This window comes from Phocoena sinus, chromosome 2, assembly GCF_008692025.1.
Source record: "Phocoena sinus isolate mPhoSin1 chromosome 2, mPhoSin1.pri, whole genome shotgun sequence".
Taxonomy (NCBI): domain Eukaryota; kingdom Metazoa; phylum Chordata; class Mammalia; order Artiodactyla; family Phocoenidae; genus Phocoena; species Phocoena sinus.
Window position 1 is genome coordinate 100,432,774 of NC_045764.1, and position 13,075 is coordinate 100,445,848.

At 41.7% G+C, this 13,075-nt stretch overlaps 1 protein-coding gene across 1 annotated transcript in view; it reads left to right on the plus strand.

Annotated features, from left to right (window-relative positions):
* The window catches only part of RYR3 (ryanodine receptor 3), a 399,907-nt gene that overhangs the window by 130,339 nt on the left and 256,493 nt on the right, over positions 1–13,075 (plus strand). Inside the window, exons 22-25 of the mRNA XM_032621721.1 lie at positions 5,678–5,846; positions 7,186–7,321; positions 9,435–9,530; positions 11,008–11,126. Coding sequence (XP_032477612.1) covers positions 5,678–5,846; positions 7,186–7,321; positions 9,435–9,530; positions 11,008–11,126 — 520 coding nt within the window. The remainder of the gene's footprint in view (positions 1–5,677; positions 5,847–7,185; positions 7,322–9,434; positions 9,531–11,007; positions 11,127–13,075) is intronic.

Genomic DNA, 13,075 nt, shown 5'->3' on the forward strand with positions numbered 1-13,075 from the left:
CTGAGCCTGCGCGTCTGGAGCCTGTGCTCCGCAAGAGAGGCCGTGATAGTGAGAGGCCCGCACACCGCAATGAAGAGTGGCCCCCCCTTGCCACAGCTAGAGAAAGCCCTAGCACAGAAACGAAGACCCAACACAGCCATAAATTAATTAATTAATTAATTTAAAAAATAGCTTACTAATACCATGTCTGAGGTCCATCCTGAAAAGATGGGAAGACAGAGGAAGTAGAGTGCAAGCCATTTCTTTTTTAAAAAAATATAACCCAGAATTAGATCACCTTATCTTGCATTCTATTGGCTAACAGTAGTAACATGGCCACATCTAGCTGAAGGAAGGCTGAGAAATATCACCTCTGGTTGGTTGGCTATGTACAACTCAGGGGTCCTGATACTAAATTGAAGGCAATTAGACAATAGGGGTATTCCTGCTACAGGATGGGACTGAGACCTGCAAATCAATGATCTTCTGTCTGCTTTTGGCTCTGCCGCTGGTTTTCTGTAAACCTTGAGCAAAATATTTCCTCCTTTTTATTCTGCATTACATCCAGACTGTTCTCCTTCTTCAAAGAAAGAGCCTAAGAACGAATGGCTTGGTATGGGCAGAAAAAATTAGCTACATGTACACGTGAAATTTTCATATAGTCTGGGCTATGACCACAACCATCACCATAGGGAGTGGATGGCTTTATTAATGTGGCCCTCAATTCTCTCAACCTCTGTTCTTATATCTTTCTTAAGTCAGGGGCCCCTACCTCACACATATACAAAAATTAATTCAAAATGCATTAAAGACCTAATTGTAAGACCTTAAACTATAAAACCTGGAGAAGAAAACATAGGCTCAAATCAGCATGACCTTGAATTACGCAATGGTTTCTTCAATATGGTACCGAAAACAAAACCTACAGAAGAAAACGTAGATAGATTGGACTTTATCAGAATTAAAAGCTTTTTTGCTGTGAAGGGCACCATTAAGAAAGTGTAAAAACAACCCATGATATGGCAGAGAATATCTGTGAATCATAGATCTGATAAGGGATTTGTATCTAGAATAAACACTCACAACTCAGCATTAAGAAGACAAATGGAACCAATTTAAAAATGGGTGAAGGATCTAAATAGACATTTCTCCAAAGAAGATATATAAATGGCCAATAAGCACATGAAAAGATGTTCAATACCATCAGCTATCAGAAAAATGCAAATCAGAACCACAGTGATATAACACTTTATTCTCACTAGGATGGGATGGCTATAATCAAAAAGACTGTCGATTAGAAGTGTGGGATAGGATGTGGAGAAATTGGAACCTTCATACACTGCTGGTGGGAACGTAAAATGTTGCAGCCACTTTGGAATACAGTCCGGGAATTCCTCAAAATGTTAAACATAGAGTTACTGTATGACGCAACAATTTCATTCCTAGGTATACACTCAAGAGATATGAAACACACACACACACACAAAAACTTGTATACAAATGTTCAAAGCAGCATTACTCATAATAGCCCAAAAGTGGAAACAACCTAAACATCTATCAGGTGATGAATGCATAAATAAAAGGTGCTATATCCATACAATGGAATATTATATGTCCATAAAAAGGAATGAAGTACTGATATACACTACAACATAAATGAACCTTAAAGACATGAAGCTCAGTGAAAGAAGCCAGTCACAAGAGAACACATATTGTATTATTGCATTTATATGAAATATCCAGAAGAGGCAAATCTGTAGAGACAGAAAATGGATCTGTGGTTGCCTAGGGCTGGGGTGGCAGCAGGTGAAAAGAGGAGTGACTACTAATGGGTGTGGGATTTGGGGGAAAGCTGAGGAAAGATTCTAAAGTTGATTTAGGTGATTATTGCACAACTCTGTAAATATACTAAAAACTAGTAAACCATTAAATTGTACCCTTTAAATAGATGACTGTATGATATGTGAATTATATTTCAATAAAGCTGTTATTTTTAAAAATTCAGTGCAAGTTACATGCCAAGCAATCGGAAAATTATTTTTAAACAGCTTTATTGGCTTATAATTTACATAAAATTCATCCTTTTAAGTGTACAACTCAGTGAATTTTAATAAATTTACAAGCCGTATAGCCCTTGCCACAATTCAGTTTTAGAACATTTTCATCACCCCAGAAGGATTCTGATGCCCGTTGCAATTTATACTAGTTGCCACCCCCAGCCTTAGGCAACCAATCATCTATTTCTATCACATTTTAATGCATTAAATTGATAAATCACACAATATATGATCTTTTGAATCTGGCCTTTTCATTTGGCATTACATTTTTGAGGTTCATCCCTGTTGCAGTACATAATGGTGTTCTGTTCCTTTCTATTGCTGAAGAGTATTTCTGTGTATGTGTTTTATATATATATACATATACATATATATATATAAATCATACACACGTATGTACACATAAAGGTACATATGTATGTATATACATGAACATGTGTGTATACATATATATATAGAGAGAGAGATACACACATACAGGTATACTCATGTCACATGCTAAAACATGTATATGATAATACAACACTGTCTTCCTTAATGTAGCTTTATAGTAATTATTAAAATCAGGTAGAGTGAGTCCTCCTGCAATTTTGTACTTTTTCTCAAAATTATTTTGTCTCTTCTAGGTCCTTTGCATTCCCATATAAATTTTAGGGTGAATTTGTCAATTTCTGTAAGAAAGTCTGCTAGGATTTTGATAGATGTTGCATTGGATCTATAGATCAGTTTCAGGAAATTTTTATCTTAATAATGAATCTTCCAATCCATAAACATAGAATGTCTGTCCATTTATTTATTCTTCTTGGATTCCTTTCAGCAAGATATTACAGTTTTCAGTGTATAAATCTTTCCCTTCTTTCGTAAAATTTATTCCTAAGTATTTATTTTTGACGCAACTACAAATGGAAATGATTTCTTAATTTCATTTCAGATCGTCCACTGCTGGTGTCTATAAATACTGGTATAGAGATTAATCATGTATCTTATGACTTAAATGAAATTTTTTATTCTACCGGGGATAATTTTTGGTGTGGATTCTTTAGAATTTTCTACATACAGGATCATGTCATCTGGGAATAAAAAGGTTTTTTTTTTTTTCTTTCCAATAAGAATGTCCTTTATTTCTATTTTATTTTATTTTGCACGATTGCACTGGATGGAACATCCACTGCAATGTGGAATAAAGCAGAGAGAACAGACATCCTTGTCTTGTTCCTGAACTAGTGGGAAAACATTTGGTCTTTGACCATTAAGTATGATGTTAACTACAGGGTTTTTGTAGATGCCCTTTATCAGGTTGAGGAAGTTCTCTTCTATTCCTAGTTTGCTAAGAGCTTTTTATCTTGAATGAGTGTTAGATTTTGTCAGATTCTTTTTGTCTATATTGAGATAGTGATGTGGTTTCATCCTTTATTTATATAGCTTATTACATTACCTGCTTGAAGATGTAACTGAAGTCTATTATTGTTGAATTGTCTATTTCTCCCTCAATTCTGTCAATTTTTGCTTCACATATTTTGGTCTCTGTTGTTGGGTGCTTTATGTTTATAATAGGTATCTCTTCCCCCAAAATTGACTCTTATAATTATAAAACATCTCCCTTTTTTTTTTCTTCAGTTTTCCCCAAGTGTTTCTCTTCTTTGAAATTGAAGTATAGTTGGTTTACAATATTATATTAGTTTCACGTGTACAGCGTAGTGATTCAGTATTTTTGCAGATTGCACTTCATTATAAGTTATCACAAGATAATGGCTATATTTCCCTGTGCCATACAATATATCCTTCTTGCTTAGGTATTTTATACATAATAGTTTGTCTGTTAATCCCATACCCCTATTTTGTTCCTCCCCACTTCCCTCTCCCCTTGGTTAACCACAAGTTTGTTTTCTGTATCTGTGAGTCTGTTTTGCATATACATTCATTTGTATTATCTTTTAGATTCCAAATATAAGTGATATCATACAATATTTGTCTTTCTCTCTCTGACTTGTTTCACTCAGTATAATATTCTCAAGGTCCATCCACATTGGTGTAAATGGCAGAAGTTCATTCTTTTTTATGCCTGAGACCCTGGGCTTTCCAACCCTCTGTGTAGCAATGCACTGCCCCATCAAGCTACAGAAATGCCTGCAAACCTCTTCTTTCATCCTCATTTCTTATCACATGAAGAAACAAACACACTTTTCTCTAAACTGGCATGAGTATCTCTAGTAAATGCAAAATATTTCAAAAGAAAAACAAGAGAGAGAGGGAGAGAGAAAAACAAACTCTGCAACTAGACCAGAAATACTGAGGAAAATGAATTCATTCTTCACTGAATCTAGAATTGGGGAGTCATTTCTGATTGGGTTTTTGTTCCCAAACCTTCACCTCATATCCACATGGGATTCTCTTCCTCTGTGTCCAATAATGTCCCGGAGAGTCATTAATAACCGCTGCCTGAGCACCTGCCATGGGCCAGAGGACACACTGCAGAGAAATACCTCCCGCCTGTAATTCACTCTTCTCTCATCATGTGCACTTGGCATTTTTATACAAAAATGGAATTATCGTTACCTCATAACCTGAGTGTTTTCAGGGCTTGTTCGTAAGCCTTTGCTTTAGGCCTAGATCACGATCTTTTCTTAGCGTGTGTCCAGTCTGATACATAAACGAATCTGATGTAAATGAAAGGGCAGCTCATTAGAAATTGACCACCAAGGAAAAACCCTGATGTTATTTACACATGGAATCAGTTCCCGTTCTGCTGGGGCCACAGATGCAGTTCCATGAGGGCTGGGTCCATTTCCCCCTTCCTCTTCTTAGCCTTCACCTCTGAAAGGCTCACTGGTGTCCCCCTCTCAAGGAGATGGGAAAATGAAGGGTCATTTTGTCATCTGTGGAGGTTTGTGGTCTCTCTGTGTTGAAAGGATTTAACTTTAAGATTTGTTTGGAAAATTATGGCAGAGGGAGTCAGATGGACACACATACAGGATGGGAGGAACACAACAGAGCAAGTGAGGGAGATGATGGGGATGTTGAGACAGAGAGGAAGGATGTTGAGAGATGGGACGCTAGGGGAGAGGCAGATAAACAGAGGAAGGGCACACAGAGGAAGGAGAGAGAGACAGATACAGAGAGCAAGGGAGACATCAACAAATGGGGTGGGGAAGCATACATACAGAACACATGGGGTGCCTGCACACACACAAATATGAAGAGAAAAACACACGCAGAGGTATCACAAAGATGCATGGAGAGAGACAGAAGACAAAGATGTAGATGGGGGAAGAGACCTACTGATGAAACCCCTTCCAGCCAATGCTTAACCCATTCCAAAAACGTGTGATAGTCTAAAAGAGCTATGGGTTAATAAGTTTATTATTTATAAACGTGTTTCCACTTAAAAAGAAAAAATGATGGCAGACGGCCAAGGGTCATTTCCCTTGATTTATGAAATGGCTTTAACATTGAATCAGAAGTCCTCTCCCTTTGCTCTGTTTGTCGGCAAACTACAATTTGTGGTCATCTGTACAGCGACTAGCCCAGGCAGCAGTCCGTGTGCCCAGAGTGGGGCAGGGAGGAGCCAGAACCTAGTGGACACTTGTCAGAGCCCTGCTGGGGACCCACTGCCTGAGCCGCGTCCATATTTGTGGTTTTAGTGGAAACAGCCGCACAGCAGCCCCTGTCACCCTGCCGATAGAAGAGGTCCTGCAGACCTTACACGACTTGATCGCCTACTTCCAGCCCCCGGAGGAGGAGATGCAGCATGAGAACAGGCAGAACAAGCTCCGCTCACTCAAAAACAGACAGAATCTTTTCAAGGAAGAGGTAAGTCCAAAACGTTAGAAATTGAGATTCTTTTTGTGTCCAGAGCTAAAGTACCCCCAATGACTACAATTTAGCTTTGTCTCCATGTATGCACGTGTTTAAGAAAGAGACAGAGAACAAGAGAGAGAGGAAGCTGGAAAGAAAAGGATTCCCTGGAAGCCGCCCTTCCCTGTAGGCACCCCTGATCACATTAGCAGTGAACATTGTCACGCTTGTATGTTGGCACGTTCAAACCAGATTAATTTAAAGCCTCAGTGTCACCTATGTATCCAAAATTCATCTTCCATAAATCTCAGCTATGAGCGTATGGCATTGGCTGTGATCACCACATTTTGGAAGGTGTCAGAATTACCCTGGAAACTTGTTGGAAAAATACAGATGCCGAGGTTCCACCACATCAGAAATGCCTGAGGAGCTGGTTTGAGAGATACGGATGCTGCTGTGTCTCAAGTCGAACTTGAGCATCTAAGTCACTTGGGATGGGGCCCGGATATAGGAGAAATACTAACTTGGGGCTCTAGGGACCCTGGCCCTAGTTCTGGCTCCATCCCTGGCTGTGTGTGTCCTTAGACAAGTCACATGCCTTTTCTGAACTTGGACGTGATGATTTGGCACTAATTGGAAGGCCGTGGTCATATTCCTGCAGCCCCCCATTCCTGGGCACAGGGCTCGTCCCTTGGGCGATTCCAAAGTTGATGGCATGGGAAGTAGACCCCGTCCCTACCCAGCTTTCTGATGTGAGCAGACTTTGGCTGGGGGAACATTCTGTGTGCCTTATAGGTCTGCTGAAAGTACACTTAACACCTCCCTCCTGCTCTTTAAGAACAGCTGGGCACCGATATTTTTACTGGGCGGTATAGTATTGTAAATTAGCTGAAAAGTAGTTTAAAATCCTCTTTTAGTCTTATTGTCTGTAAATTCCACCTCTTTTCAAGGGGATGGGGAGATGTCTTGTGCATCTAAGAGAAAAATGGGTCCTATATCCAGGGCTGTTTCTGGGTGAGTCAGAATCATTTCACACCTGACACAGGGCAGGCTTCTGTGAGACTCATTCATGCTCCCCCTTCCTCAGTATGTCCTCGGATTGAGTTAAACACGTGGGGAGCAAACCCGTCAGAGGAGACTGCTGATACTCCCCAAATGGATGCTATTTAGGTCCCTGAGGCATAAAAATGCATGTTTTGTTTTGGGGAGGAAAAAACAACATCCAAACTGGCACCATGAAGTGGTGCATATTAGCGTTATCAGCTTTAAAAGGTGAATGATATTGGAGAGGAAAGAACAAAAGGGATCCCATGATCTTAAGTATTTTTTCTTTTTGCCCAACTCACCTTCACAGGGAATGTTGGCCCTTGTGTTAAACTGCATTGATCGCTTAAATATCTACAATAGCATAGCACACTTCACAGGGATTGCCAGGGAGGAGAGTGGGATGGCCTGGAAAGAAATTCTGAACCTCCTCTACAAATTGCTGGGTAAGTACATACCCAGAGCCCTCTCCCTGGGAAGGTGGCCAAGGGTGGTCTGTAGGTATTTCCATGGGACAAGCTAAGGCTGTCATCCAGCCTCATTCTTTGGAAGCTTGTGTTAAATCATTTGATTCTAAGCCAGCCATTCATTCTGTTAACTGGTAGCGTATCGTACTTTCCAAACCGACAGCAAGATGTCAGCAAGTAGAAGCAAATAGTGATCAGTTTTGCCAAAACTACCTGTGAAACCCTTGACAGTCACACTCCCTGAACCTCAATTCTTCATCTTTAAAATGAAGCAAGACAAAAACACGTTTCAGGTACCCTCCGGTTCTAGACCTTTGACACCTGCAGTTTGAGGATGTTTACCCTCAACTGTGTGCCCTTTCACTGTCCGCCTGTTGAGCCGTCATGATTCCTGCTGCTTTGGCCTGTTCCTTATTTCATTTTGGTGGAGAGAAAAAGGCAAAGAGTAGGGATGTTCCAGCATCCAGCCTTTCTTTTCACAACTATGAGTGTATGGTGACCTCCCGGTGCCTGCTGTAACTGATGCCATCACATGGGCCCGGGCTGCCAGGCTGCAGGAGGAAGACAGCATCAGCCTCTGCAAGAAGGTGGCCACCGGTAATGGCTCAGCCATGGTAACATGGCAGTATTTTCGTACTTCGCTGTGATGTAAATGCCCCATTGAGAGGAAGTCCATGGAAAGCTGAGCAGGCCAGAGGGGAGGCCAGAGAAGTCAGGTTGGACTCATTCTCTGTGTCAAGGGTCAGGCAGATAATTAGATTGCCACTTTTATTTAGTGACCTCATAAAGTCTCTTCCAACTCTAACATTTTGTAGTGATGTGGCTCGAACTCAGTAGTAATTATCACAATAATAGCTAACATTTGTTGAGTTCTGTATGCCAGGCAGTACAATATCTCTTTTTGATCCACAGAGCAACACTGTGAGGTGTAGGTACCAATTTATTGATGCAGAAACAGATGCTAAGAAATGCTCATAACTTAGCTAAGGTCACATATGTCGTAAGTGATGGAACTGTTTTGAGCCCAGACAGCCTGACCCCAGAGCCTCGAGGTTAATCCCTTGCTAGGGCCAACCCGAAAAGTGGGGTAGGAGCTCAGACTGAATTCTGCCCTCCGGTGACCGTGCAGGTACAAAGCAGAGGTCCTGAGGAAGACACTTCCTTATCCAAGTACCTTACAAACATCTGTCAAACCCGCAGTCTTTGAAAGCCAACAGCGTGAAGAACAGGCTACTTGGGGGCCAGTCAACTTACATGGACTTATTCCAGAGTTGCATCTACACTACAGGCCTATGGAGAGAAGTTTACTTGGTCTAGATAGGTGGAAACCTAATGACAGCATATTCTCTCTCTCCCTTTACAGTATCACCTACCAGTGGGCCTCAGATAACGAGCAAAGCACCGGAATCAGCTGGAGGGCTGGTTAAAACACAGATGTTGGGCCCCATCCCCAGAGCTTCTGGTTCAGTAGATCTGGGATAAGGCCAGAGAAATTGTGTTTTTAACAAGTTCTCAGTGATACTGACATTCCTCTCCAGGGATACACTTTGGGAACCACTGTCATGTACTGATGTGTTTTAGATATTTTAGAGTTTTCATGTTTTGTTATGACTTGCCTATTAGTTTAACCAGCCTTTTCAGTTGTGTTCATTTGAATGCCTTCCTTTAGCACCGAAGAACAGCAGGTCTCTAGCTAGATTTAAGAAAACATTAGAGGAAATTGAATTCTTAAGCCAGTAACCAAGCAGATATTATTTTCTTGCTTGTCACTATCTGAAGTAATTTTATTAATTTGTGTGTACATTGTCTCTCTCTCTCTCCTGTTTCACGAAGGCAGGGAATCTGTTGTTGCAATAGAACCCACTGCTTTATTCCCAGCAAGTAGACAGATGCCTGGTACACAGTAGAATCTCTGAAAATATTTGAGTGAATGGTAGATTTTTTACTCTCCAAAATGTAGAAACAGGATTGTATCAAAGGGCTTGGGAGGGGAAGAGTGTTAAAGCAGGTGGAGTATTGAACAGCACCCCAAGTTCTCAGGCCCATCACTGTGCCATTTAACCTGCATGATCAAATGTGTTCTTGTTCACAGCTGCTCTCATTCGTGGAAACAGAAACAATTGCGCTCAATTCTCCAATAACCTTGATTGGCTAATCAGCAAATTGGACAGACTAGAATCTTCCTCAGGTAAGATGTGATAGGAAACAGAACTGGAGAAGGTGGGGTTTTTTTAATTTCTGTTTAAAAAAAAGAAAACAAAGTTGAATCTCTGAACAATTCTTTTTTCCACTGGATTGCAAGCAATCCTCAATAATTACTTCGACGAAAAGAAATATAAAGTCCTAAATTTTCCTGGCACTCTTATAACTTTATTGAACAACTTTAACCCATGCTTCAAATATCTTTCCTTTTCTGCTTCATTTTTCACTTTTTGCCTTCATCTCCACCCTCTGGGTTCTTGACTCGCCCTCTCCCCACCCCAGGGTGCTGGTCCCCTTCTAACTGCTACTTGGACTGTTATTCTCTGGGTTTCTAAACCCTGTCTGGACGTAGTGCTCTCAGCTCTTTGGTTAGAAGCAGGTCTGAAGGATGACCAAGAACTTAGAGGAAATGATAATCCTCATACCCCCTGAATCACCCTTAACATCCTATCTAGAGCCCTTCGTGGTGACTCCCAGAGAATTTGAGCCAAGAAGAGCGGTCATCGTTGGTAAGTGACCATGCCCTGAGGCTCTGCAGTTTGCTTCCTCAGAGATGAGAGAACGTGAAAGGTGTGGGCCCCCATCTGGGAAGCTAAAAGGTTTTTTATGCTCTTTTCATCGTCTAGAGATGGCAGGAGCTTGGACAGGCCAAGGCAAGGCTCCTCCAGGACCATCCACCTACATATGTCTTCTTCCAAAGCCTCTGTTTTCTTCAGTGCCTCCACCCATGGGCCAGACTACATTTTAGGGTAATTGATGAAAACCTTGAAAGAAACAGAATCAAGAGGTATCTTCTCAATAGAACCAATAAAGATATTGGCCAACTACTTCCCATGCATTTCCACCCCGGTGTTAACCCTGTAGGTGCTAGGCTGCAAGGGCACCTGTTAGTTTTTCTTCAACCTTCACTTAATACAGAAAACCATCCAGTGTGCCCAGGAAAGGGCACAAAGCCAAATAGCCTTTATTTGTGAGCTTATAGTTTACTGACATAGCAGTGCCTCTAAAATAAAATTCTGGGATGATTCCTAGAAAAATTCTTATTCAAGGAACACTCAGACTATTTTCTAAATTACTTGAATGACCTTTAGCATTTATAGTAAACTAAGTATCCCATTTTCCATCTGTTTTTAAATTAAGTACTGTTTGGTTTGATCAAATTAAGAATTCTCTTTTAAAGCTGCTTCTCTACACAGAAGGATCCTGGCTTTGTCCAGGAAGAGGGAGATGGGGTTAGTGATGAACAAACTCACTTCTGAATTACAGACTGGTTGGCCTCAGAGGCTCCTGAAGTGAGCCATCCGAGGTGGCTGCATTTTTCTTCTGGCTGGAAGTATTTAATAGATTCAAAGAAATGATGATACTCTGTTCACTCAGGATGGTTCTTTCACCCTCAGGTGTCTAATTATAATCAGTTCTGCAGGTTATTTAATGTCCAAATGGTTTTTGTGGTATTCGCGTAGGTATCTTGGAAGTTTTGCACTGCATCCTGATTGAAAGCCCAGAAGCCTTAAACCTGATAGCAGAAGGCCACATCAAGTCAATCATCTCCCTGTTGGATAAGCACGGGCGAAATCACAAGGTGGGTATAGAAAGAACCCCAAACGGTGATTAACTTTACCTGGCTTTTCCCTTTCTGCCGCTTAATAAGTGTTCAGTGTTACTGAGAGGATGTTGACTACTCTCTTTCTTGGCTTTGATTTAAAATAATAATAATAATACTACCTTTGGAAACTGAGGTCCTGAAAGACCCTCCCTCCCTAGGAGCACACCCCGAGCCAGTCACGCTGGATCTTGGGTGGTCCCCTCAGTTTCCACCAGCTTCCCAAGCCTGGCTCATCATTACCCCTTAACCCACAGCTGGCTGTGTGTGGGGTGCTCAAACCCATACGAGGCCAGCTGCAGGATTCGCGCGCACCCTCGGGTCTAAGAGCTTTAGTAGTGAAACAGCTAATACCAAGCTTTGTGAAGAAGCTGTACAGAAATCAGATTTAGAATGATGTAGAAAGTCTTGGCAACATGGCATGTTCTCAAATGAAATCAGACTTGCCATGAGTCAAACCAGGTGAAGTAAGTGGATCTGCATGAACAAGCCGGAGGGGGCAAGCTGTGGGGCTCTCCCTCTGATACAAAACAGGCGTGTGACCTTGAGCCCCAGTCATTTCAGCTGTAAAATGGAGCCATCGCCAGCTCACTTATGAAGGTGGAATGCTACATCAAGTTTTTCTGAGGTCTCTTAAAGTTCTAACATCTCCATTTTTATGGCATTATATCTCTAAGCCACAATGATCTTGGGAAAGTCTATTAAAATATGTCTTAACCTGACCCTTCGACATCTGCCCCATATATGGGTGTTGCTGTGATGACTTGTTAGCGAGCAGGCAGGTACTCCAAGGCTGAGGGGGTGCATTTCAAGAGCAGATGGCATAATTGGATGTGAGGGATGGCCGCTGGGCTCACGTGGAGTGGAGAGAACCCAGCTTGGTCACTGGCCCTCTCTGCTCACCATCAGATGGGGGCACTGCACATCGGAGACATGTCTCAGGCGGTCCAGGAGAACAAGCCTCCATAGCACTGCTTGGATGATAGGTATCATCCTTAGGAAACAACAACAAAAAAAGCTGTGGTCCTTAGCATCTGTGAAATTGCCTGGCAAAGAACAAAAAGAGATATATGGGGGCCGTAATTGCTTTCCCAAATGTGGTAAATCAAAAGCAGGCATGAGGCCCCTGCTTCAGCCCAGCTTCGCTACGTTCCAACGTGTTCCTTCCTGTCTGCAAAGTGTAATGAGGGTAATTGATAAGCACCCGGGTAACCTGTGGCCTGAGCCATGAGCTATGGGCACATGTCAAGAGGAGCCCTTAGACAGGAAAGCTGCCCTCGTTTTGTTGCTCCCAGGGCTGCTTTACGGTCAGAACACACTTAGTAAATAACCAGCTTTGCAATGGCTTCTTTCAGCTTTTCCAGAAACCGTCAAAACTGTATCTGTCTTCAAAACTTAGTTCAGATGCCACCCCTCCATGAAGCTTTTTCTGAATCCCAGTTGGACATGATCTCCTCTCCTCGATCCTTGTACAACTGTGCACACTGTTACATGGTGTCTCCACTCTGCCTTTCCTTATATTACATGTATACTTCTCTCAGAGACTAAGTTCCTTTACAGCAGGGACCTTGTAAACCCCATAGTGCCCAGCTCATACGTTATACACGACAGGCATTTAATCCATGTTTGTTGAAGGTGTAATGACTGAATTAGAGGAATGGATGCGTAGAGCCAGAATCTACTCCTGTCTCATCTTGAATGATTGGATGGTAGCTCACATATACGTACAAGTCTCATCTCATCCAACAGATGGCTCTTAGTAGTAAGAAACACACTGACTATGTTGGTAGCACCAATGTTATTGGGTAAAAAGAACAATTACTGAAAATTATGACAGTTACCCTCTAATTTTTCTGTGGAGTAAGCATGTAATAATAAAAGCAAAATATGCCCTTTTCCCTTGTCCCTCCACAACCTACCTTACTCCA